At 38.9% G+C, this 27,173-nt stretch overlaps 1 protein-coding gene across 1 annotated transcript in view; it reads right to left on the reverse strand.

The window, feature by feature from the left end:
• Window positions 1-27,173, reverse strand: part of LOC121321054 (mitogen-activated protein kinase kinase kinase kinase 4-like) — a gene marked incomplete at its 3' end in the record, with an annotated part of 99,112 nt that overhangs the window by 21,924 nt on the left and 50,015 nt on the right. The window contains exons 4-6 of the mRNA XM_041259965.1: window positions 15,643-15,699; window positions 4,265-4,390; window positions 2,555-2,665 (exon numbers count right to left, since the gene is read on the reverse strand). Coding sequence (XP_041115899.1) covers window positions 2,555-2,665; window positions 4,265-4,390; window positions 15,643-15,699 — 294 coding nt within the window. The remainder of the gene's footprint in view (window positions 1-2,554; window positions 2,666-4,264; window positions 4,391-15,642; window positions 15,700-27,173) is intronic.

A 27,173-nucleotide genomic window follows, 5' to 3' on the forward strand; every position in this document is an offset into this window, starting at 1 on the left:
AAAACAGAAAACTTGAGCGTGCATAAGTATTCACCCCCCCCAAAGTCAATACTTTGTAGGAGCCACCTTTTGCAGCAATTACAGCTGCAAGTCTCTTGGGGAATGTATCTATAAGCTTGGCACATCTAGCCACTGGGATTTTTGCCCATTCTTCAAGGCAAAACTGCTCCAGCTCCTTCAAGTTGGATGGGTTCTGCTGGTGTACAGCAATCTTTAAGTCATACCACAGATTCTCAGTTTGCTTATTTTTTTCTTTAAGCAATGGCTTTTTTTCTGGCCACTCTTCCGTAAAGCCCAGCTCTGTGGAGTGTACGGCTTACAGTGATCCTATGGACAGATACTCCAATCTCCGCTGTGGAGCTTTGCAGCTCCTTCAGGGTTATCTTTGGTCTCTTTGTTGCCTCTCTGATTAATGCCCTCCTTGCCTGGTCTGTGAGTTTTGGTGGGCGGCCCTCTCTTGCCAGGTTTGTTGTGGTGCCATATTCTTTCCATTTTTTAATAATCGCTTTAATGGTGCTCCGTGGGATGTTCAAAATTTCGGATATTTTTTTATAACCCAACCCTGATCTGTACTTCTCCACAACTTTGTCCCTGACCTGTTTGGAAAGCTCCTTGGTCTTCATGGTGCCACTTGCTTGGTGGTGCCCCTGGCTTAGTGGTGTTGCAGACTCTGGGGCCTTTCAGAACAGGTGTAGATATACTGAGATCATGTGACAGATCATGTGACACTTAGATTGCACACAGGTGGACTTTATTTAACTAATTATGTGACTTCTGAAGGCAATTGGTTGCGCCAGATCTTATTTAGAGGCTTAATAGCAAAGGGGGTGAATACATATGCACGCACCACTTTTCCGTTATTTATTTTTTAGAATTTTTTGAAACAAGTTATTTTTTTCATTTCACTTCACCAATTTGGACTATTTTGTGTATGTCCATTACATGAAATCCAAATAAAAATCAATTTTAATTCCAGGTTGTAAGACAACAAAATAGGAAAAATGCCAAGGGGAGTCAATACTTTCGCAAGCCACTGTATGCCCTTGGGGGTGGGCCATGACTGCATCACAGGCTCAGTGAGCAGATTTGTTACATCTTATTTCAGGGTCTTTAGGAGGTAAATACCCACACAGCAATGGCTACATTTCAGATTTGAAGGGAACTGTTATGCTGCAGTGTGAACTGAACCAAACAATGCATAGCTTATTTGACCCAGACTGTGCTGCAATAGCAAAATGTCTTGCCCTGAAACAAGATACCAGATTACAGATGTTAACCCCCATCCCCAACAACGTTTAGTTTTTCACTAAAATATACAGTAATTCTGCTTCTGTTCAGCTCAGGAACTCCCGTCTCAGTCAGCTATTAGACATTAAAAGCCTTTGTCAGGGACAATCTCTTCTGAAGCCACCCTGCTATTGTACAGTGAATAAAATTATAAAAACAGCCTTTCTGTGCCTTTTGAAACCATTTTTTCCCCAACATGGGCATAAAGGCATCAACTTCTTTAATGTGTAAACCAATCTGGGAAACAGTAAAGCAGTATGGGGTATGCTTTTGGAATTCAGGGTGATTAGAAAGTAAGTTTACCACATCAGCACCATGAGTTACAAGCACTATTCTCACCCACAGAATAGCCTGTTCTAGACCTGTCTACCCATAAGCAAGAATCTTTACAAAGATCAGCAGGCTGGCTTTCTACTTACTGTAGGACAGCGAGGGCCACAGCTGTAAAAAGTGGTTAGAAACAAGAGAGACAAGACTTTGCATTTCTGGAAAATGAAAAAATCCAAAATGCAACCATTCGACTTAGCAACAGGATCAGGGGACAACAGCTGAAAGTCAGTTTGTACTATAGGTGTGACTATTTACTTTGAGCAAGTGAGTGTTACGAGTGAATCAAACTGACAATGCATCCCACTAACAAGGTCTTAATATTAACTGGTGGTGGACTGTAAACATTGTTCCAGTTTATTGAAGGATCAGCAGCTGTTTCACAGGGTTTATACAGGTTTGTTAAGCGCAAATTGTAAAATGTAATACAACAGGTTGCCCCTGTAAAGAGAGGACTATATAAATTCTTAAACAAACATAAAAGTACAACTATTAAAAGGAAAGTTTGCCTCCAGCATCATAGCCAGAAACTATTTATTTCTGTTTTAAATATTCTTGCATTTATCATAATCTACTATATATGCAATACGTTTCTTTTAATTGTTTTAATGTTAATATTTGTGTATTGTGTACTTAAAGTAAATTTCAAGTATTTGTATTTAACAATTTTGATTTTTCAAAACAGGAAGGAGCAATGGAAGTGCCAAACTATCTACTGTACTTCTAGCGAAGACAGCCTTATCTGCCCTGTAACTTTGAGCAGGGTCCAACATATACTCTAGGGCTATAAATACTATAATTAAAAAAAAAAAAAAACCAAAAAAAAAAAAACCTCTTCATTTAAGGAGTGTCCTTTCTGCTACAAGCCAAACAAACACAATGCCTAGCTGGAAGGGAGTGAACCACTGTGTAGTTAAGTAGGGATGAAACACTCTCTCACCCGGAGGATCTCTCGGGAGATGTATGCGATCCAGTCTTCCTTCAGGGTGTTTCCCTTTGTGTTCTTCACCAGGTCTGTGATGGAACCTGCCCCACAGAATTCCATGACAAGCTGCAAGATGTGCAAACAAACAAAAAACAAGGAAGAACTTTACAGTCAACATTCTCTAGGTGAGAAACAGCTGGTTCACACTTAGCAAGAAAAACACTGTCCTGCCAAAAAAATAATAATAAAGCCACAGCTCCAATATACACACCATGGTGGAAAATTCCAGTTTCAAATAAATATCTTCATCTATAGACATTTTCATATAAAATGTAATTTAATATACAGATGACATACATATTTTGTGTGCATAAATGCCACCACCATGAAGCCATCCCTGAAGCACAGGGCACACTAGCATGTAGCGAATGATTAAAGCCAAGGAGCTTCCAGGCGATGCAGAAAAGTGTGTAACACAACTCAAATGCTACAGTACATCTCTTCACCAAATTATAATGCACTCATTCTCTCTTTATACAAAAAAGTGAGCATGCTTAAAACACTATATACTTAGGAGATAGGACACTTAAACTATCAATTCAACTCAAGTATTATGGCCATCTAGATCAGTGATGCACAGACATTTTATATGCCGCCCCCTTTTCTTAGCATAGTTTTGTTTTGTGTTTTTTTACACTTGGTGAGTCACCATTTACCTAACAGATAAATCTGAAAAACATTCACCAATTAAATCAGAAAAAAAAAAATCTGGGTTTTCACAAAGTAAATGTACATTTTGCCAACTAAAATCTGAAGCAAACATGCAAATCAGCCCCCACCCATAGCACTTAATTTGGCATTGTATGCTGCAGAGCTGCCCTTACACTCAGAGCGTCAATCTCTCCGCTTCCCTGCTTCCTTTGGTTTTTTTTTTTTGGTTTTTTTTTTTACAAATTTCAAAAAAAAAAAATTTAAAATAATGTGCTTGTTAACATTTATGTATTAACGCTAAATCTAGGAAAATACACGATTTTCATTAAATCCACAAATTTATTTATTTATTTTTACTCTTGGCGCCCCATACATGGAAGCCACCATTTCACTGCAACTTCACTGACAGTCGCCACTTCAAACATCATTTCTCCAGTTCTACAAGTCCTACAGTTATCAACGACGGCTCATTTGAAAAGGTAAGAACTTGGGCTAATTAGCTGCTATTTATGTATTTGTTAAATTTTCTATCCTAAAAAATAAATAAATAAATAAAATTACAGAACTGCCTCTAGTCATAGTGGCGCCTCCTTACTGACTCTCTACGTCCCAAGAGGGGTGCATGCCCCACACCTCTAGATCATTGCAGTTTAAATGTTTTTGGATTTAAAAGGGTCTAAAAAATTACGACCGTTTCTGGTACCAAACGGAGTACAAAGTTTTATTAACTGTCAAATGTTTGAATGATACTGACCTTATCTGGTCATACAAGTAATGTATATTTACTTTGTTCATTTCAAAAGTATAATGACTCTAGATTAACAGATTTAAAACGTGCCTATTAATTGCACACACAGCTAGTAACCACAATGGGAAATATATGCGCTTCTTAAGCAATAGATTTGAAATAGAACAGAGAATACTCTTCCACTCGTGGTTCAGATGCAGAAAACGGCTGCTTTGTGTGCCGTAGCTGTGCTTTGCTTTCAGAGTCATCCATTGTAACGTACTCACCCACAGCTGGTCATCGTGTCCTGGGGGACTTTTCTTTATGAAAGCTCCATAGTAAGTGGCAATGTTTCTGTGGTGAGAGTATTTTTTAAGCATATTAATCTCCAGTTTAATTTCCTCCTCTTCATCCTAGAGGGAAAAAATAAAAATAAAAACACACCTTGATAAAAAAAAAAAAAAAACTGCAACAGTACTAATTTAATTTCCTATACGGTATCCAGCCTATGAGGTCTGCAATATAACAGTAACTAAAGTACTGTATAAACACCACTGTGAACTGTACAGAGTTTAAATCGGTAGCTCTTCAGGTTCAGCGAGGCATTTTATTTTCATCAGTTTTACCACAGAATGAGATCAACCCCTTTTGATTCCAACCTCCTCAAATCAAAAAGCAAACCAGCAAGTGAGCCTTACCACATGACCCCCATTTTTAATTTACTACCGTTTAATATAAAACTATTCACTTATCATCCAGTCACTTTTAGTGGACACTTTATATGAACCAGTGCTTTATTTCACAACTGAGGCCACACGTGCTGTGTGTCTGCTCGTTTTCTGAACTCCATGCTGCTTCTGGGTAACTCAACATATAACCAGGTAAGTGGACTGTACTTAATTTGATTGTACTTAAATCGTTGTTGCTGGGGTAACTATCCCTGCCTTTAACAATTGTAATTTAAGTTTTGTAAACTGTGCTGGGCTGTGTTGAATCGTGAGGTTGATTAGAATATTCTGTTTAATATACAGCTCTAGGCCAACGGGATAGTATAATTTGGCAAACAGTGTCTTAGAACGTCAGCCATTCTAAGCATCAGCCATCGAAGGGCCACACATCCAAAGGGGTCTGAGCTGTGGCAGTCAGAGCAAGGAAAGGTAGAGCTAAGACCTTTTCCAAATCTCTCTCAGTGGCTACTAGAGGTCTCATTCCAACTCTTAACATTAGCTGTATTTAAGTAACTTTACAAAGGTGGTGTTTTAATTAGGTGCTAAACTGTTGTGATTAGTACCAGGTGACTGTGGTTAAACTGTAGAGGTTGATTTGTAATTTGATTTATCCATCTAGGTTAGTATAATAGACAGCTAGCCTAGCCGAACCTAGCAGCGCTCTGGAAGACGCCAACTACTAGACAGGTCTGTACCCTCCCCCCACCACTCCTGCTCCCACTACTACTATACCTATCTTACCTGTCCTGCTATGATTCTCTCTCACATCCCTGTTATTCCGTCCTCTCAATCCCTTCCTATGTTCGCTGCTGCTCCCCTAACCCCTCTAACCTCATCCCTCTGCCTATTCCCCACCCCCTCCACTCCCCTCCCCTCCCACTTTCTCTGGTGCCCTCCGGAACGGTCACTCTTCTGCTAACAAAGCTGATTTCATCTCTGCCTTTGCCTCCCACCTCTCTCTCAATTTCCTTGCTCTCGCTCAAACCTCCTATCCACAAAGCTGGCCGTCACATTCTCCAGGGCCTGCTGCCTCTCCACCCTCTCTGTCACCCCTCTGATCACTATTTCATCTCTTTTTCTCCCTCAGTCTCTCCCTACTCAACTTACCCCCACTATCACCTCCCGCCATAACCTCCACTCTCTCCCCCTCTGTCCTTCCCACCACCGCTCTCTCACCTCCCTCCTATGGACACCTTCACCCAACTCTGTAGACTCTGCTGCCTCCACCCTTTTCCCTCCCTTGCCTCCCATGTCCCCTCCCCTCCCCTGGCTCTCCTCTGTGCTCTGCACGACAAGAACAGTACTGCTCTCTGCTGAAAAGAAATGGAAGAGAACCAAACCCCCTGCTTCCCTAGACCTCTACAGCTCCCTCCTCTGTTAAACGCTCCTATTTCCAATCTATTATCCAATCCTGCTTTCCTGTCTAACCACTCTGCTCGACCCTCACCAATCTGGTTTCCGCTTTGCTCACTCCACTGAAACTGCTCTCCTGTCTGTCACTAACTCGCTAAACTCTGCCTGCACTGCCTCTCTCTCCTCTGTCCTAATTCTCCTTGATCTCTCTGCTGCCTTTGACACTGTCAAATCACTTTATTCCCCATCCTCTCTCACTTACCTGGGCATCTCTGGCACTGCTCTGGCCTGGTTCTCCTCCTACCTCACCTACCAGGTAACCTGGCGCGACTCCACACCTCAACCTCTCAATAGGAGTATCCCAAGGATCTGTCATGGGTCCTCTCCTGTTCTCTCTCTCTCTACACCCACTCCCTGGACCTCTTCATCGTATCCTATGGTTTCTTATACCATTTCTATGCTGATGATGCTCAGTTCTTCCTCTCCTTCCACCCCCTCTGACCCCACCATCCCCTCCCGTATCTCTACCAGTCTGTCTGCTATTTCATCCTGGATGGACACACATCACCTCAAACTCAACCTCTCAATCTGACCTCCTTTTCTTCCCCTCCTCTGATCTCACTTCAGTCCTCTGGAATCTTCGACACTCTCCTTCCTACTCGGCCAAGAACCTTGGGAGTAACCCTGGACCCTGCCTCTCCTACTCCCAGCACATCTCCACTCTAGCACACATGGCTGGCTGTACCTCCTCTACACTCCCCTGCCTCCAGAGCCCGCTCCTTCTCCAACCTCGTCCAGCAGTGGTGGAACAACCTTCCTATGGATGTCAGGACTATCCAGTCCCTGACCACCTTCCTGCGCCTCCTCAAGACACACCTCTTCAGACAACACCTGTAAAACTCAACTCTTCCCTTCTGGACAATATAGCACTCTGCCTTGCACTTTAACTGCTCTCTATTTTACTGTATTTAATCCTGCACTAACCCAATCTGTAGTATTTTGTATTTTACACTCATATCTAATCATGATGTAACTACCAACACTTATCTGCTCTTGAACTGCCCCGATATAAAATCTTACTGTGTTTTGTATTTGCTCTTATTAGGACTGAAGTCAATGTATTTTTTATCTTGTTCTTAATTGTACTGTAATTTTTAATATGTATTTTTTGTATACAATTGTAAGTCACCCTGGGTAAGGGTGCATGCTAATAAATAAACAAACCATTCTTCAAAAAGGGAATACATGCGAGTATATTGGTATTTCTTTACAAATTTCACTAAAACCCTGAATTTGAGGCATTACATTAGATGCTGATTTTGTCTGATCTGTAATCATCATTAATCTAACTGTATCTTACACTACCAGACAGTAATGTTTAAAAAATATTGTATGAATATTTTCTGATATTCGAGGGGGGGGGGGGGGGGAAGATCAATAATTTGATCATTGTTTTCATACTGCTAGCCTGTCACAAAAAAACTGTACTGTGTAGAAGTGCCTGATATGTTTAAATTAATTTGAGATAAGTAAAATAAGTATAAGTAAATGAAAAAGGACAGAGTGATGCAGTATCTGCGTCTGCCTGATTACGTTCCTTCAAGATGTTGTTACCATAACATTAACAATTAAATCAGAAACATGTGTACAGTTGTTTTCACTTAAGCCCCTCCCTAAACAGTTTGTGCTTTGAATGCCAAGTACTCAATAATAAAGTAATTCCATTGTAGGTGGTTATTTAATTTCTCAAACTTAAATACCAAATGTGTGTAATCAAAATACCTACATAAGAGGGAACTGCACCAACATTTTGATATGCATGTTATATAAAATTATAAAAGATCCTGCTTGATCTGCTAAAAATTATAGCCAACTTCACCCAATAGTTCTGCAACTGCTATATTTCTACTGGATTTGAAATGTAATTTTATCTTCCTAAAAGCAGGTTCTTAGGAGTAGACACCTGTTGAATTTGGCAAATGAAAGCAGAAAGTTATTGATGAACTCTCTTTTTACAAAAAGGCTCTTGGTCTACAAAACAAAGAACTGAGTGAACCACAGAGGCAGCTTGAATGCTTTCAGGCTATTAAATGATGCAGAACAGTTACATATGGTAAATTGTTATTGTAAAAAATATAAAGTTATACTCCAGTACACTGACATCAATATGGTTGCACATTTCTGTTTCCATTTATATATTTTCCCTCTGTGTATAAAATAAAAAAATAAATAAAATTCCATTGGAAACTACGGGAGACAAGACCGACTCACCCCCCCCCCCCCCCCCCAACATTCAAACAATGGCAGTGTCTCGGATAGATGGGTTTGGCTCACTTTATAAAGGCTGCAGACCATGCTTCTAAAACAGGAAGACCGAAGGACACAACACAAGGGAATGCAGGTCAGCGATGAAGTAGTGCTGAGCTTCTGATCACATTCAGGTGAAGCTCGGTAGGTTTTGTTGTGTGTAGTGCATATATAAAAGATGAATAAACCATTTACATGAGTACCAAGCACAGCTGTGTTCAGTCAGCACAGTATGGAGCATTGAATAAAAAAAGTGACAAACTAATAGTTAACGCATCATGCATCACATCATTGAGGAGTAATTGTGAAGCATATGGTTTCAGACTGACAGAAGTGCATTTGTGATATATTCATGAACAAATGACTAGAAGAGAGCAAGAGATATAAAGGGGTTTTAATAGATTTATGGTTAAATCACCTGCGGGCTTTGATCAATTAAAAAAAAGATTAATCTTGCCCACCTATGCGTGGTATCCAAAAAACAGCATAGGAAAAAGAAATCTTGAAATAACTGCAGAGGGTACTTTCTGGAAGGTATACTCAAGACTACCTGTAATATAGCTTCTTCATAGGATGATGAACTCCACACAAAGTGAACTTCCATTCTCCATGTAGTTTGGCCAGGAGACACAAACTGATCTCTAAGTAAGAGATCATTGATGTAATCGTTTTCGGCCCCAAAGCCAGTGTACCTCCTCCATAAAACCCAACGTCATATCCGAATCATTGTCCAAATTAAAAATAAATAAATAAATAAATAAATAAAGGGAAGAAGAAACCACCCCATTACAGGTAATCATCATCATAACTCATATGATGAACTCTACACACAAAGTGAATCACCCCGCAGGATTGGAGACCAGAGGGTGGTTAGTTAGTTGTTAGTAGACTTTTACTTAACAAATCTTTACTTTTACATATGCACAAAACTTACCATTAAACCCCCGGATTTACACTCTCCCTAAAGAAGGGAGGCAATACAGCCCAATACTGACAGTGGTGCCCCATTGAAAGCATGCAATAACACAATATATACCAACCACAAAAGAAAAAATAAAGAAAAAAAATCATAAAACTGTTCACTTTTGCTTTTTGGTCCCCCTCCCTTACACAATTAAAAAACAGACCCTTAATTCAATTCAAGAGAGCATTAAAAAGAAAGGCCCTGTGCTCCCACACCAGCTCAAAAAAGTTATCCTGATGAGGGTGCTATGCTAAATGTCAGTAGAGGAAGACACAGATAATACACACTGAGTAAAAAAGTAGGCTGAAAGCAAGACATATTGAAGTTATAATGCTAAAAAAAGGTTTCGAATGAGGCCCAGGTAGTAGCATGGCAGATGTCCTGTATTGGGGTTTGATGGTCTCTGAAGACGTTTTCTTTCCAAGGCTGCAACAGATGATGCAGGATGAGATCCAAATTGAAACTGTCTTTTTGGAGACAAGTTTGCCCCGGTTCTGTGAGCCTTCTTGCCAAGATCACAGTCTCCTATTTTTTTATTTAGCACTCACTAAAAGACAAAGAATATTAGTGACTGCTACTGCTGCTTTGTGATATCTGGAACCTTTGCTTGAACCAACGCATCAACATCTGGAGCAAATATCTTGAGCATCAAGTTAAGTTGAGAATAACATTTTGATTTGTTGATAGTCATGACTGAGAAAGCTTGCTGCTTCTCAGGACACACTTTCAGCAGCTTTTAGCAACATTTCTTCAAAAACTTTCCATCAGAAACAGTTTACAGAAACAGCTATTTTGTGAGCAATTGCATAGCTTGCCTTAACAACAGCATCACTTATTCTGCAAGCATTAGTAAACATCAATTGCTGCTTTTTCAATGACTGCTAATTCAGAGCATTTATCTTCACGTAATGTTCCTGTATATGTATCATTTCTTGCCATGGTTTGCTTCAGTCTCTTTTAATGTATTATTTCACAACAGACACATGTTGCTTATAAATGAAGCATGTTGGCTTTACATTCATTCCCATAAATATTTCTCTTGAAACGCGCAATACTCTTGTTCCACCTTTCTCTTCACGGATAAAATCATGATGACACTCGTCAAAGAACTCACAAAATCAGAACTAAAAAGTTTTTTCTGGTATCACTGATGTCTTAATGCAAACCAGCTGATGCACTGCCGTCTCACACACATGATCAGCGATTGACAGCAATCACAGAAACATGACAATGTGATGCTCATGTGAAGGAACTCTCTGGAGGCATGGTTGCACACGTGTTCAAAGAGGTGATGGCGAGTAAAATAATCAATATGTGCCATTTAAGGGAATATAAAAGGTACTGTGTGTGACCATTTTTGTATTTTTAGAACTGTCACTCGGCCTGTGCCATGTGCCAGGGTATCGGATCAGGCCCGCCAAAACGAACGAGTTTGACACCCCTGCCTTAGGTGGTTATCCCCACCAACGACTCTAGATACCCTAGGATGGGAACCCACAGGGTCACCTTCCCAGACAGCTTGCATATGGCACTGCAGGGATGTGAACCTTGATGAAGGGTAACGAGAACTGTTGAAAAACAGGTGGCTGAGGTATAAAAAGATATCCATGTAGATGTTGATATTTTGAAATGGCACAGAGGCAACTTCCAAAAGTACAAAAACAAAAATATATGCCTATACTTCCTCCATACCCAAGCAAGCGCAGGACAAATTTGGACAATGGTTCTGGTAGGATGTGGGGTTTTATGGAGGTACACTGGCTTTGGTGCAAAAGAGGATTACATCAATGATCTCTGGGTAAGAGACAGGGAGTTCAGTGTGAAGCTCATCATAGGAGAAACTATTTTCAGTTCAATAATAAAAATAGGCAGAAAACACCACAAAAAACAGAAATTAAAAACAGTTCATATTTTAAATGACTCACTTTGGCTGACATAATTAGTGGGGACAAGTCAACCTATTGGACTGCAAGATTGGTAGTTGTCTACTCCTAGTATGGAGGGATTCCACAGTTGCGGCTCAACACAAAAGTTGTAGCCGTGTTTCACCTAGTCTATTTAGCTTTAGAATGGTAATCATAAAATGCTTTAAATTCAAAACGAGCTATTCAATAGCAGCACTGTAATATATATTACACCATAACTAAAACATTTAATTAATAATTCTTCACCAGCATGTTACATCATGTTGGTGAAATTTGGGCCTATTCTGTCTTGCATATTTCTTTCAGCTCAGACAGACTGAACAGTATGTTTTGCCACAGCTTTTTTCTGATCAGTCCAAAGCATTTCTATTGAATTGAGACCTGGTAATTGCAAATGGGCATTTCAGAACTTTTACCTTTGTTTCCTTCAAGAATTCCAGAGTTGACTTGGTGTAAGCTTTGGGTCGTTGTCATGTTGGAAGATAAACTGGTCTGCCAATCAGCTTATGAGCAGATGGTATCATTGTACTTTGTAGAATATTTTAATACATTTTATCTTCAAATCACAAATATCTCGTGTCCCTGAACCACTAAAACGACCCCAAATATAAACAAATATCATGATCGAACTAACTCCATGTTTAACTGTAGGTACAAGGTTTTCTTCACTGAAGGCTTTCCTTTTTTCTCCAAACATATTATGATCTATTTTTGGGGAAAAGTTCTATTTTAGTCTCATTGGACCACATAATTTTGTTGAAGAATGCTTGAAGAAGCAGAATTTTGTTGAAGAATGCAGTTCATAATTCTCTGCAAATTTTAGGTGGTTTGTTTTATACATTTTCTTAAGAGGTTTGTAGCGAGGTCTCGGTGCATACAACCCTTGTGTGTTCAGATGCCTTGGTACAGTTCTATCATGCACTATTATGCCTGATGTTAAGTTCTTCACCGTTTTTCTTTGGACGTCTACTTCCTTTCAATTGTTTCAGTTGAATTTGTTTTGTGGCACTTCTTGATTATTGTCCTGTGGCATTTGGTATTCCATATTTCTTTGACACCATTCTGTAGCAGTTTCCTTTGTCGTAGTATGCTAGGAGTACTTTTCTCAAAAAGTGAATCTAACTCCTTTGTCTTGACCGACTGTGTTGCCAAAACGTTCAATAGGTGTTGGAAATAAATTACCCGTTTCTCTGGCCTTTGACTTTATAATGCAACTTAGTCACTGCGTAATGGTTTTCAATCAATCAATTATTATTATTAAATTAGTTAGTACATTTTTAAAGACTTAAAATTAAAGCAACAATACGTTAGTCATGAACAAATATTTGAAATTGTTTAATGCTTACTGTTTTTTTTTTTTTAATTTTTATAAAAAGATGTTTCGTTAAAACTACCAGAAATTGAGTACACAGTCTTTGTCATTAATTAGTGGCTAATGTTCACTAAATGCTTGCATTTAATATGTTTTCTTGAATTATCTTATATTAAGTGTAGGGTGCCTATAGTTTTGTCTGTGACTGTACGTAGTTTGAATATAACATTTATAAAAACACACACCATGAAGAGTGATTATACACCGTGACAGTCACTTTTGCTTTGGGATAGTTTAGATCTTACATGTACATTTTAAAATCAGATTTCACCATGAATATAAAATGTCATTGACTGCTAATTGAACTTACTGCTACTAATTCTTAGATGAAAAAGGGAGATACATCTGTGATTAAACACATTATATTTTTTAGTTCTACTCAATTAATTCATCTTCCGAGTCCAAGCCCCAGCCTCTACAGAAGGAGGTTTCAGAGAATGCACACAGCATTGTGACTTAGTTGAGACTGACCAGAGAGAGGGTACATGTTACCGCTTGTAACATTCTCAGAATACTCAGCATATTGAGGATTCTCACAGCTGCACATAATTCCACTTAAGGGCGCTGTACCTTACATTAAACCATTTGACAATACATGTACACCTTACTGGATCACTGTCTGAACAACAACTCTGATGTACAAAATCTGGTTGTGATCTGAAAGAGCAAAATGGAAAATAAAACTGTTTTAAAAATTGGTAAGGCACTACGGGTTCATGACCTGCTTTTCAGTTCCAGCTAACTGTCACGCAATTAAAGCAAAATCCGCAAAAGTGTCTTTATACTTTAATGTAAGCAGCAATGCCACCTAGAGCACTGCTGTGTACTGCCAGTGTAATAAAAGGAAGCTTGAGCCAAGATGTCGCTAGCTCTTGCTTCTATTAAAGAATACAACTTTAGCAGATATAGCCCAAGTTGTGTCTATGGCAGAAAACTAGAACTAAAAGAGCATCACCTGAACTCAGGAAAAGTGCCTTAAAACCAGACTTCTCAAATACTGTAAAAAGAACACAGAACTTAAGAACCCAAAACAGATAATTTGAAACTAAAAAGGATGTGTTCACTCTACTGTAGCTGGGTTCAGCATAACAAGTTTTGTAAACCCAATTTGTCTTAAGATGTTTCGCTAGGCCCATAAAAACAGGAAGGATGCAGGCAGCAGAAATGCCATTTTATTGTGGTGCACTACATGGGATTTCAGTTACTTTACCTGTCTATTATGGCAACCCTGACATTTAAAAAAAAAAATAAAACCAAGTGTGTGTTTGTGAACCTCGCCATGCCTCCACTTCACACCACCAAATTTAATGAGAGTCTGGCTTAAGTACAACAGTCATTCTATATATGGAACCGATTTTCCTTTCTGAAATGAAAGGATCTGTTAACCACTGGTTATATACACTTTCAATCATGTGGGATGTCAGCAGCCAATCAGGATGCAGGAAATTCTCGTGCCACTATATAAAATTAAGCATTATAGCACGACAAACGGGTGTTTGTCATTGGGGGATATCGCCACACAGACTGGCATAAACTATTAGAGATCCATATGGAAAGTATACAGTATTATTACTATTAAATATTTGGATAACTACGGTAAGCAGCAGAGGATGCATCAGCACTAGCAGCCTACTATAGCAGATATTCTTAGGCTCTTACCATATTGTAAATAATGAACATAAAAATATGCCTGGAAAAATAAAAGAACTGAACAAATTATTTGGCCTTTATTTTTATACCATCAGCTGACATTGATAATTGTTACTACTATGATAAATTAAATCATAAGGTATGTGCATTGTTTCTTTTAAATTACAACTATCTACAGTTCTTTAAAAGGGTAGGAATAAAATATTGCAATACAATGATAGCAATAGCCCATACTAAAACGATAAAATGGTTTATGTTCATATTTTTGAAAATGTTTATATTTTAGCTTCATGTACTGTGAACAGGCTGGCCAGGAAATACAGAACACAGACAGGACTGGTGAGTGAGTGCGCTGCTGCGCCGGTTTATTAACCAAAATAAAACAGACAAAAACCAAATAAAACAAGTATCACACTGGTGTAATACAAAATACCCATTTTAATCTGCATGTGAAGTGACAAACCCTGTGAACCAATACAAATATACATTTGAAATCACCTGTGCTACATAACCCACACTTTGTGCACCACTACACACGTACATATAAACGTCCCACATACAACATAAAACAGAAAATACGCACATGGGCGGGGCACCCTGTCACATGTACTCAATGAATTACAGATTTGAGAGACATTAAAAACTTTAGTATAAGCAGAAACAGTGCCACATTAAATCTAACCTAAACTACCTGACGGTTAATGACCTTCATACATTTACCAATTAACTCTATAAAGTAATTGGCTATTCCACAAATTAACCAATATGTCCTTGGTCATTTCAACTGGCACATCAGCTGGTAACTATAATTGTACAGGTTATTTAATAAATTGAACAATTTTACAATGAAACCGTAACACATAACAAGCTCAGGTGTTCTAAAACCTGAAATGGCTTGCGCTGCTACAAAATGGGAGTCTTTTCTGCCCATGTTGCAACATACTGTAGGAGAAACTAACAGGCAGACTTGACTATTTCAAAATATTGGAAAGCACATCCTATCCAGTCAGTATTTTTTCTTCAGTAACTGTATAAGTTGAGGGCAAATCAGACCGTCTTATTCTAAGATGACTTGACAGCTCAAATTAAAAAGGTCAGTAGGTTTGCCGTTACAAATCGTTACAGAATTTAGGGATGTGATTGGCAAAGGCTTATCAGTGAATGTATTCTGGATGGTCGCATTACTTACCTTTTCAAAACAGACCCATCAATGTATACTGATCTCCTGGGACAAAGCATCCCCAGAACTGACATTCAGGTTTGTACTATATTGTGTGCTTTCAAACCTGTGGCATTCTTTGTAATGTTCCAATGAAATGCAGTGTAAATAATTGATGCATCTGGACTCCACTAAGCGCACACTTACCTCGGTAACATCCATAACTTTGATGGCTGCAAGTTGGCCTGTTTTGACATGTCGTCCCTGAAAAAAGAAGAAAACATTGTTACTCTATATACTACTGCTCCAGATTTATTCTATATCGTAAACTCCAGCAGTGTATTATGATAAAGAGGCATACCAGACCAAGTATGTTGTCTCTAGAATTTCTTCTGTAAGTTCAAGACCTATAATCTTGAGCAGCTGTACATCACAGCATGTATCCTGTTGGGTTGTCTGTAGCAGATGAGGTTTTTATTATTTCACTATGGGGGGAAAAACTAGGTCAACATGGCCTATGGCCTCAGAATGTACAATGGAAGTAAATGCCCACGCATAGTTTAATAAAAATCAGACAAGTACTTCAAGTTACATCCAGAAATAGCTCAGCTGATCAGGTGTCAGTGCAGAGTGACAGAAATCAGAAGCCAGAGCTCAAAAGCTTGTGCGAAGGAATGTCCATATCAAGTGTCATCACACGTATTTAACAGAGTATGTATGCTTCCAATACTGCGTCTGTTTTACTGTACGGCTTTACTACTTTCAAGGTCATAGACAAACTTTTAAATATTTAAGTGTTTTCCAGTGTTTTAGTCTCCATTTTAAAACAGTAGGAAAGTTAAAAGCTGCACAGCTCTCATTTTGTTGTGACAAATAACTTTTTTTTTTTTAATATAAAAGTGCTTCAAAAAATTACAAACAAGTACCAGCTCAAAGCAGAACTAGAGTGAAACCAGGTCACAGAAATATAAGAGCCAAACATCCAACAGGACTAAGCTTGCGGAACACATTTTACATTCTTTAAATACATCAATAGTTACGTCTCCTTTGTACTCACATTCACAACCTTTATATTTATCTCCTCAAACTTTCCATACAGTATAATCACTAATTGGAATGAAACATGTAAAATCCCAGACAGGCACCATCAATGCTGTATCACATTCAGCAAGATTATAGCATTACCTCACACCATATGCTCTTACAGCTAACTTGATTTTATTACCCCTGCTGCTGTACAGTGCCTGTCTGATTATTATTGAATCCCAATATTATTAGTCAAAAATATTAAGGGATATTAACAGACTAGAAAGCCCATGACATATTTCTTTCTTTCTGTTTAGATCAAGCAAAAAATCAACAGCATGAGGTACTAATCTGGCAGCTTCAATTTCCTTCAAGAGCAACCTTCACCTCCCTCAGATTTATTTATTTATTACCAGATTGATTCGGATATCCTTTTATACTCTTGATATTGGAAGAATACAGTTACAGTATGCAAATGGAACAACGTAATACAAATCAACCCAAAGCTTTTAAAAACACTGAAATAAAATATGAATACAAATACATACATACAATAAAAACAACTTAAGTACCACATCCAAATACTGTATTCCTAATTCAAGACGCAGCCCAAATTTCCCACCCTGTAGTGGGAAAGCAGCACTGAACTGTCTGCGCGAGGCGTAAATGTCACTTAGCATAAAACAGTAGCGTCTAAAATATACTGTGTTCCTATTTCTCTGTAGGCGCCTGCTGTAAATTTACTTATTTACCCAATATATTTATGAAAAATATACACTAGTATGCAAATAACTATTGGTGTCAAAATCAAACCATCATTTTCCTCAATAATAATGACACATTCAGATTGTTTCTGAGGCGGCTACAGGACTGCCTTTTAAATAACAGTTGAAAGGTCACACTGCACAGGCAGGCACCTCTACAATGTCCAAGAAATGGGTTTGAGAAAGAGACAAAAAGTTTGTTTTGTTTTTTTATTAAAATACAAACAGAAAACAATGTTATTAATTTTCTGATGAGTCTGCTGATGTCAGTAGCAGGTAGGGATGGCAATTTAGGTAGTCAAGTAAAAGTAGGTATTGTCAAATGGTTTTGGATATGTAATGACAAGATCTTACAATCGCTCAACTCAGATGCAGGGATTCAATTAACCCAAGTACACTACTGTGCGGGAGTAGACATTTGTGTATAACTAAAACCACAAGGTCGCAGTCATACTTATTTGTGTCATTTTAACTCATGGTACTTAAAATCATAGGGCAATTAAAAGCTTTAGCTATCCATTAAGCATAATTATGAAGAGGAATGATTGCCCCAACAAAAGTGAAATAAAAACTTGCAAGAAATAGCACAGTTCCAAGTAGGAGCAGTTTAAATTAAACTATTTTACTCAAAAACTACAATGTGTAAAACAAGAAATATCAGAAAAAAATCTGGACCAGGAGGCAGTAAAAGCAGCTGGGCTCACGAGGCAACTAGGAGTTCAAAACAGTGTTAGGACTTAATGCGTGAAATTGTCTTTTCTAAAATCAGAGGGAGTCAGCAGACCTTTACAAAAGTTCAAAAAAGTCTGTGTGTGTGTGTGAAACCAAAAAGGCTACTGGCTGTAAGAAACACAATGGCAAGCCTGAGAACAGAGCACCATTAATTGACATCGTAGTAAGTGAAATATTCAGAAGGTTTACCAATTTGGGGACATCTCACACCTCAAAGTCCAGCTAACTATGCTGCCAGACTTACTTTCCAACCAGGACAGCAAAATCACCACTGTTAGTGATGTTTAGGGCAGTACTCATTGAATTAAACAAAATCAGTGAGACTGCCAGAGTCTTTAGCCAAGTGCATACAGTGCTAAATGTTTGGTCTTCCTGTCTCAGCTGAGAGAAGTTTCTCAATCCTGAGAAGACTTAACATACGTGATAGTCAAGACAACCACATCCTTCTTTTATACACCAACTGCGTGACCCTGGGGGAAAAACAGCTTTCCCTGCTTCCACCTACAGCAAATACCCCCAAGCTATAAAACGCAAGCAGGAGGTCTAATGGAAAACACACATGGCTTCTCAGTTCTTAGAAAAAACAGCATTATTCTAGTGTGAAAGGGTTGTAATATGCAGTAGAGTAGTACAGAATGTGTAACTTGTTGAATATTCTCTTTTCTGTATAAAAAGTACAGAAACCAAAAAAATGAAATAAAAATCTAATTTGGCAGTCACCTTAGGTTACAGGTGAAAGTGAAGGATGCAGTTACACTTTTCCCTAGAAGTTTCTGAAACGCAGATGCTTATACTGCAGCTTTTTTAAAACTAGGAATTTTTCAAGTACCCTAAAGTACTAAGGTGGTGGGTTTCAGTGTTTTTCTTCCTTTTAGACAAACGTCAGAGATTTTAAAACAGTGTGTAGCTCAACTATAATTGCTCTAGAATGTTAAACTGAAAAGCAATACATACAGTGCTCCCTTGCTACAATGCACAGTGAAGCAAAAATGTAACTTTCCGTTAATTAACTATGCACTATGCACGTGATTGGCAGCGCCACCGAAGAGGGCATGACAGAGGCTATTTAGGGGAAGTGTCCTCAGTGATCTGTTCCTTCGCTATGGTTACGGAAAGGACCCTTTGAGAGAACGGAAATAATTAATAAGGACAGCGAGTGTTTGATGCGAGCATCAAACCCGAACTGCACTGCACTGTTACTCGCTGTTTAAAACACCTACACGACCACCAGTCCAACAGAGTGCTCCGGGTGCAAGTGGTGTTTTGAAGTGTGTAATTGTATTACTTCGGGACTGAATCCCGTGGTTTTGACTGACTGTACACACCATTGTGTAGTCAATCGTATTATTTAAAAGCAACAATTAAGTTTAGTTTTGGCCACTGAACTGTTGTTGGACTGTTGTTTATAAATCACGGCCTCACCTCTACACTACCAGCCACAAGTTCACAGATGTCTGTGTTATAAAGTGCCAGCACAGCTTTTCTTCAGATAATGTATCAAAAGGGAGAGACAGAAACAAAGGTTTGACAAGTTGTTTACAGTTTGAACACCGGTGTTGTATTTACTGTAGAAATACTGCATGAATCACTACTATAGGGAATTGGGGAACATGCTGTAGGAGCGTTATATCCTAGGCCCATCATAATATTGAGTGCCTTATAGCGTGGGAGCACTGTAAATATAAAACCTGGCCCAATATTTATCATTTGTTCATGTGCAAGGATGATGGTACTGTAAGATAAAACTCCATTAAAATCAGTTAAACATTTGCAACCAGTGCAATTGTACAATGTCCTCATTAGGTTTACATTATTGATGCAAGCATTACACATACAGACTGAACTCATGTATCAATTAAAAGCACCAAGACAGGATGAATGAATGAAGTTAATTAACAAAAAACAGTACCATTCAATTAGTGTGTGTTGTATCTGTTGCCTGTCTCAGTCTACTAAATGTGGCTCAATGGCCAGGCAGAACCCACGATTCATTTATTCTTCAACACAAGTGTGGGCACTCATTTAGAAAGCTGAGCAGTAACAGAGGGCTATACATCATATATAGGGGTGCTTTAAAATTATAATATCAACGAGTGAACAACTTTAGTGACATTAACACTTGTTAGACTGCTGTACATGTACACTGTAAAAACCCAGAGAATCGACCATTAAGAAAAGTTCAAAAGATGAACAGTACAGGATGCAGGTTTTTTGTACTCCTTTTACTGCTGACCATTTGTCAAGGCCACGTTCAAGTTACAATTTGGACTACATGCTTCGATCAATACTGTGCAACTTCATCTCAGTTGTATGCCCTGAAAAACCTTGGAAAATGTTGCTCAATGCCACAAAAGCATTGTCCTTCTGAAGTTCCACACTTTTTTTGCTTGAGATATTGCACTGGTCAGCAAGTCTCGGATTAAAACACAAGAATGCACTTTAGCATATGGGATGAAATATTCTTTCAATACATGTTGGCTGTTTACAGTACAAGGGAAGCAAAATCATAATACATTAGGTGTATTTTTAGAATCCCATTTCATATGATGCATACACCAATACACGTAAATATTTTGAAGCATGCGAAAACAAAATGTCAATTATTGGCATTCAAAACCAAAAAGTAATCCACAGCATCTACCGGAGCCAATGTACTTTGGGATCATTTAGACCTATTGCTGGTTGAAAACAAGTTTAATATAATGACATTTTTTTAGAAAGTCAGCCATTAAGATGTACTGTTATTGCTTCAAAATCTTTAGCTCATGCTCCAGGCAAATGTATGTTTTGATTAGTTTCCTGAAACCACGGTGAGGTTCTAAAACAGCAAGAGACCATACCACTAAAGTAACTGATAACAATTCAGATCTGAAGCCCATGTGGCAGTCTGGTATGAAAGTACTGAATCACTACAAATGAAGTGCCCAATTAAACCATAACTGCACTTATAATATACAGCACCCTGCCAGATCAAGCAAGGTTTGTAATTTCCAAACGTACTACTGTATACTTGATGTAGATAAGCACCTTAGGCAAGCATGGTATATACAGTACTCGATTAAAAAGTAGGCCCCCACCAAACTCTGAAAGCTGACAACTGCCAAAAAACTGACAGCAAAAAGGCCTAATGTTAACTGTATACTAGTATTAGCTCTCATGGCGCCTGCCAGCACGGACCCTGATTTGTAGGAAATAAAGACTCCCATTACATAGCTTTACCATGACAAGGTGATGCCATTTTACCAACATGAATTTTCATTAATTCAAATATAACCAAGATTTACAAAACACCACAATTTACAAAATCAGCAGACTGCATATTCTTTTTTTTTTTTTGTGATCCAAGAAAGGTTGGACACTGGTACTGCCTCAAGGAAGGGAATGTCTCCAAACGCATGTTTCACCCATTCCAGATTTGAATACAAGCTTGATTACTCACAGTGTGTAGGTAACAAGCTCAGGTATGTCTTATCAAACTCACTGTAAAACTAGGAATGGATCAGACTGCTATGTAATGGGAATCTATTTCCATCCCTGCAGCTACACAAATCAGGCACGTGCAAATGAGAGCTTTTCTTCACACCTCAGTATTGAAGAACACCCTCTAAGACTCCTGTAGTCCTCAAACAATAGCTGCAGTGTGGATGGTATTGTGATGCGGACTGGAATTAATGTATACAGTGAGTTAGGTTCAGACCACCAGATTCAAAACACAGCCCTCTAAATACGAAAGGTTACAGCTGTAGAACATCCAGCTATTCAGTGTCAGCGTTTAAACTACATCTACATACACACACTCTATATTACATTGATGTACTGACAGTAACACTGACACACACACACGTACTCAACGTATCCTACATATTTAAATTAGTGCTGGGACAAACATCTAGGGCTGTATTCGAAGGTCATTCGCTAGCCAGGAATTCTAACAGAACCAAGCAGTCTCAGAGGGTAATTGACTACCCCAACCCCCCAACCCCCCCCCCCCCCTTCACAAGAAATTGTTTGGAAATGTGGAAATACTATAAAATCACACATTAAATGTCACTCACATGCAAAATCTGATCTTTTTATGTGTAATGCATATTACTAAATCGTTACAGCAACTCTACACGGTGCTTGCTGCCATGTATGGAGCAGGGTATAGTATCCAAAGCACTGGGGCGGTAACTCTAGTGGCTGTATTGCTTCAGCAAAATATGTACTTAATACCTAGTGTACAAGACAGTGTAAGAGAAGTGCTATGGTAGAATAGGTTTGAAACATACAAAATATACGCTAACACTATTAATTTTAATTTACAAAAAACCGAACACCGTCCGTCCCTCCCCCCTCTAGCTCGTGTTATCCAGAGGCAAACCTTTAATTTCTTCATTTACCATCTCGACAGCAATGTGTCGTATAGCGTAAACCGTACTGAAAGAAATGTCTCGAAACCCTCTGCTGTTTAGGATTTTTTTTGTTAAATGCGAAGACAACCAAAAAAAAAAAAAAGTTGAATGCAAACAGTGCAAGCGACTGTTGATGTGTCACGGAGGCACAACTAATCTCTGGGGTCACTTTATAATCATAAATTCACATCATCATCAGTAGTAGTAGTAGTAGCCGTAGTAAAATTTGGATGGCTGATAACCTGCTTGACTTAAATTAAATTTGTTCTGCTTAAGTCTGTTGCAGTTAGTGCTGCTGCAAAGCAACCATCATCAATTACTTGCAAATAAACATGTATTTTTATTTAAATTATAAAAATATAATTACGGTTCTAAATGTAATATACATATGAATATTTTATTCCATTTATGTGACTTACCTATAAAACAACAGGATTTTCAATCAAATAAACAAGCTATGGTGAACGTCGCCAGTAAATTATGCAAATTAGTACCATTAAATGTCGACGGTCAAAATGTACCTTTTGTAACAAATATCTGACAAGTATTCGGACGCAAAAGTCAGATGATCGTATTTGCCACAAATGACAAATATCTTGCACTTTACTGTCACCAGAATTTGCGTGACATTTTCAAAAAATGGAAAATGAAAAAAGAGCTCCTTGCGATATGCTTTAGGCAGCAAAAAGTTAAACCAGATTATGGGCACACACGGTGATCTCTATGGAAAGCCGTCTGTGACAAACGCGTTGTGCTGCTTGAGTGAGTCAGAATCTCATGGGACAGAGAAAAGGCAAGCATATGTTTCCAAAATGGCTCACTTAAACAGTATCCAACTTCCTGAAAATGTTGTGTAGTGATTTATATATATATATATATAATATATATATATATATATATATATATATATATATATATATATATATATATATATACACACACACACACACACACACACACACACACACACACACACACACACGTGTACAAAACATTAGGAACACCTGCTCTTTCCATGAAATAGACTAACAAGGTGAATCCAGGTGAAAGCTATGATCCCTTATTGATGTAACCTGTTAAATCCACTTCAAATCAGTGTAGATAAAGGGGAGACAGGTCAAAAGGATTTTTAAGCCTTTACACTATTGAGATAGGAATTGTGTATGTGTGCCATTCAGAGGGTAGATGGGCAAGATAAAATATTTAAGTGCCTTTGAACAGGGTGTGGTAGTAGGTGCTAGGTGTGCCGGTTTGAGTGCGTCAAGAACTGCAATGCTGCAGCAGTTTCCCGTGTGTATCAAGGATGGTCCACCACCCAAAGGACATCCAGCCAACGGCAGGCCAGTGGTCGAAAATGGGTCATTGATGAAAGGGGCCAAAGGAGGCTGACACGAACTGTGCAGAGCAACAGACGGGCTACAGTTAGTCAACTGACCAGTACCACATTGGTGCCAAAAGACCCATAAAAGAATGCACAACTCGTCGCACCTTGACATGAATGGGGTATGGCAGCCGAAGACCTAACAGAGTTCCACTTCTTTCAGCAAAACACAAGAAACCGTGGCTGCAATGGGCTAAGGAAAGAAAACACTGGAGGACTGGAAAAACATTACCTGGTCTGATGAATCCCGGTTTCTGCTGTTTCACGCTGATGGGAGGACTAGGGTATGGAGAAAACCACGAGTACATGCATCCATCATGCCGCATGTCAACACTGCATGCTGGTGGTGGTGGTGTGATGGTGTGGGGTGTGCTTTCATGGCACACATTGAACCCCTTGATAAAAGTGGAGCAACATTTGAATGCCACAGGATATATGAACATCATTGCCAATCAGGTGCATCCCTTCATGGCAGCAGTGTATCCATCTGCTAATGGATTTTTTCAGCAAGATAATGTCCCAAACCACAAGGTTTGGATTGTTCAGGAATGGTTCCACGAACATGACAGTGAATTAAGCTTACTGCAGTGGCCTGCCCAGTCAACAGATCTCAATCCAATTGAGCATCTGTGGGATGAGACGGAACGAGCTATTCGAAGTAGAGATCCACTACCAGCCAACTTGACACAACTGAGGGAAGCATTAGAGTCAACATGGGCCAACATCCCTGTGTGTGTGTGTATGTATGTATGTATGTGTGTATGTATATATATATATATCATATATTATATATATAATATATGATATATATATATATATAATATATATATAATAATATACACACATACACCAACCAGATACTTCATTCCCTGTGAGGAGAGAGGAAATTTAGAAAAGTGGTACGTAACCTACCCTTGGCTTGAATACAGTCCGACATTAGATGGAATATTTTGTTTTACTTGTGGATTTGGTGGAAGTGGGTGCACAGAGGAAACCTTTCGGACGACAGAATTTTCAAATTTGAAAAAGGCAACAGACAGATTTAACGATCACCAAAACAGCACTGCTCACGTTTCTGCAGCAGTGAAGCTTTCTGCTTACGATTCCCAAAAGACCGATAGCGTTGCTTCTAAAATAAATTTGGAACATTGCAGTTGAGTGGAGTAAAACAGGCAATACTTAAAAGCTTTGTGCCAAAAAGTTAAATTTTTGTGGATGAGCCAGTATTGCACTGCGTGGTCATGATAAGAGTACAGGGTCTTCTAATCGTGGGAACTTTTTAGAGTTAATGGAACTGAGAGCAACTGACAACCCTAATATTGATGGCTTTTTAAAAAAGCTGGAGATATCCTTTACCTTCGTTCAGGGCAAACATCAGAATGAGCAGATTTCAGTAACAAAAGACCAAATAAGTGAAAATCGCACAACATGTACGGAATGCAAGCATATTCGCTTTAAATCTCTGACCAAACACAGGATGTAAGAGACGTGAACAGGTTGCAATTGTCCTCAGATACAATGGAAGTGAGTTTGAAATGCAGGAACCCTTTATCGGCTTCTACTGAACTACAAAAAAAACAGACAGTGAATCATTGATGCTGCTCCTGAAAAGCAAGCTGTCAATTCTTGATCTTGATATACAGTACTGTGAAAAAGTATTTGCCCCGTCTGATTTTCTTCATTTTTGCATATTTGACACAATGTTATCAGATCTTCAACCAAAATCAAATATTAGACCAAAGGGATCCTAAGTGAACAAAAACCACAACATTTTGATACTTATTTCAATTATTTATTAAACAAGTTATGCAACACCCAATGCCCCCGTGTGAAAAAGTAAATCGCCCCCTTAGACTCAATAACTGGTTACGCCACCTTTAGCAGCAATAACTGCAAACACTTCTCTGTAGTTATTGGTCAGTCTCTCACAGAGCCGTGGAGGAATTTTGGCCCACTCCTTCATGCAGAACTGCTTCAACTCAGTGACATTTGTGGGTTTTCGAGCATAAACTGCTTGTTACAGGTTCTGCCACAACATCTCAATGGGGTTTAGGTCTGGACTTTGACTAGGCCTTTCCAAAACTTTAAATTTCTTGTTCTTCAACCATTCTGATCTACAGTGCCGTGAAAAAGTATTTGCCCTCGTCTGATTTTCTACACTTTTCACATTGAATTTGGTCAGATCTTTGTGGGCTGTAATAGTATATAGAGGGAGTCAGAGAAAAAATGACAAAGTTTGGTGCTTCTTGCCCCCCCCCCCCCCAGTAAACTCAACCCAATTAAAGTTATAATTAGGGTCAGCTGTTTGAATACTTTGGGTAACAACCAGCCCTGCCCAATATAAATCTGACTAACTTTGGCCCTTGCCATCAGTGAAGTTGTCAGCACACAGGTTGAACTTTTTGGCCAACATGGGCCCAGTTATGTCTGGTGAAAACCAAACACTGATCATAGCAATGATCAAGCATGGTGGTGGTAGTGTCATGATTTGGGGATGCTTTGCTGCATCAGGACCTGGACGACTAGCCATCATTGAAGGAACCATGAATTCTTCTCTGTATCAGAGAATTCTACAGGCAAGCTAAGATTCCAGTGTTACGACGGTTCAGCAAAAATGAGGGGGGCTTATAGTGGAGTTTTCAAAAGATAACCTGTTAGCAACGTACGTGCACTGTTACGCGCATATTCACAATCTCTGCATTGTGGGTGTATGTAGCAGCGTCTCAGCAATTCTGCATATGATGAGCAGTATGTCTTCGCTACACACCTTCATTGAAGGGTCAGCTAAACTCCATGCCAGCTCTGAAGCTTTACTGAAGGGTGAATAATTTTATTCTGTTCGATATTTTATTTTAAAACTGAAACTCAATCAATTATTGTAAGGTGACATTGGTTTTATGTTGGGAAATATTTTTAAGAAAAATAAGAAAACTGAAATAAATATCTTGCTTGCATAAGTATTCAACCCCTGTGCTGTGGAAGCTCCCAGTTTGCACCGATGAAAGAAATTGCCCAAACGAGGACACAATTACCTTACCATTGGCCTCCACCTATGAAGCATTAAAGTTGCTGTCACATTTTCTGGATAAAAACCCAACTGTTGAAGGATCATTGGTAAGGCTGTGAATCTGAAGGAAAACAAAGACCAGAGAGCATTCCACAGAAATTAGGAGATAAAGTAATACAAACGCATAGATTAGGGAAAGAGTACAAAATAATATCCAACTGTTTGGATATCCCAGTGAGCACAGTTAGATCAATAATCACAAAGTGGATGCTGCATCACACCACCCAGGCACTGCCAAGAAAAGGCCAACCCTCAAAACTCAGCGCTCAAACAAGGAGACTTGTGAGAGAAGCCACAGATAGGTCAACAATCACTTTGAAGGAGCTACAGAGTTCAGTGACTGGGAGTGGAGTAATGGTGCACCAGCCAACCAT

The sequence above is a fragment of the Polyodon spathula genome, chromosome 9 (assembly GCF_017654505.1).
Source record: "Polyodon spathula isolate WHYD16114869_AA chromosome 9, ASM1765450v1, whole genome shotgun sequence".
Lineage (NCBI taxonomy): Eukaryota > Metazoa > Chordata > Actinopteri > Acipenseriformes > Polyodontidae > Polyodon > Polyodon spathula.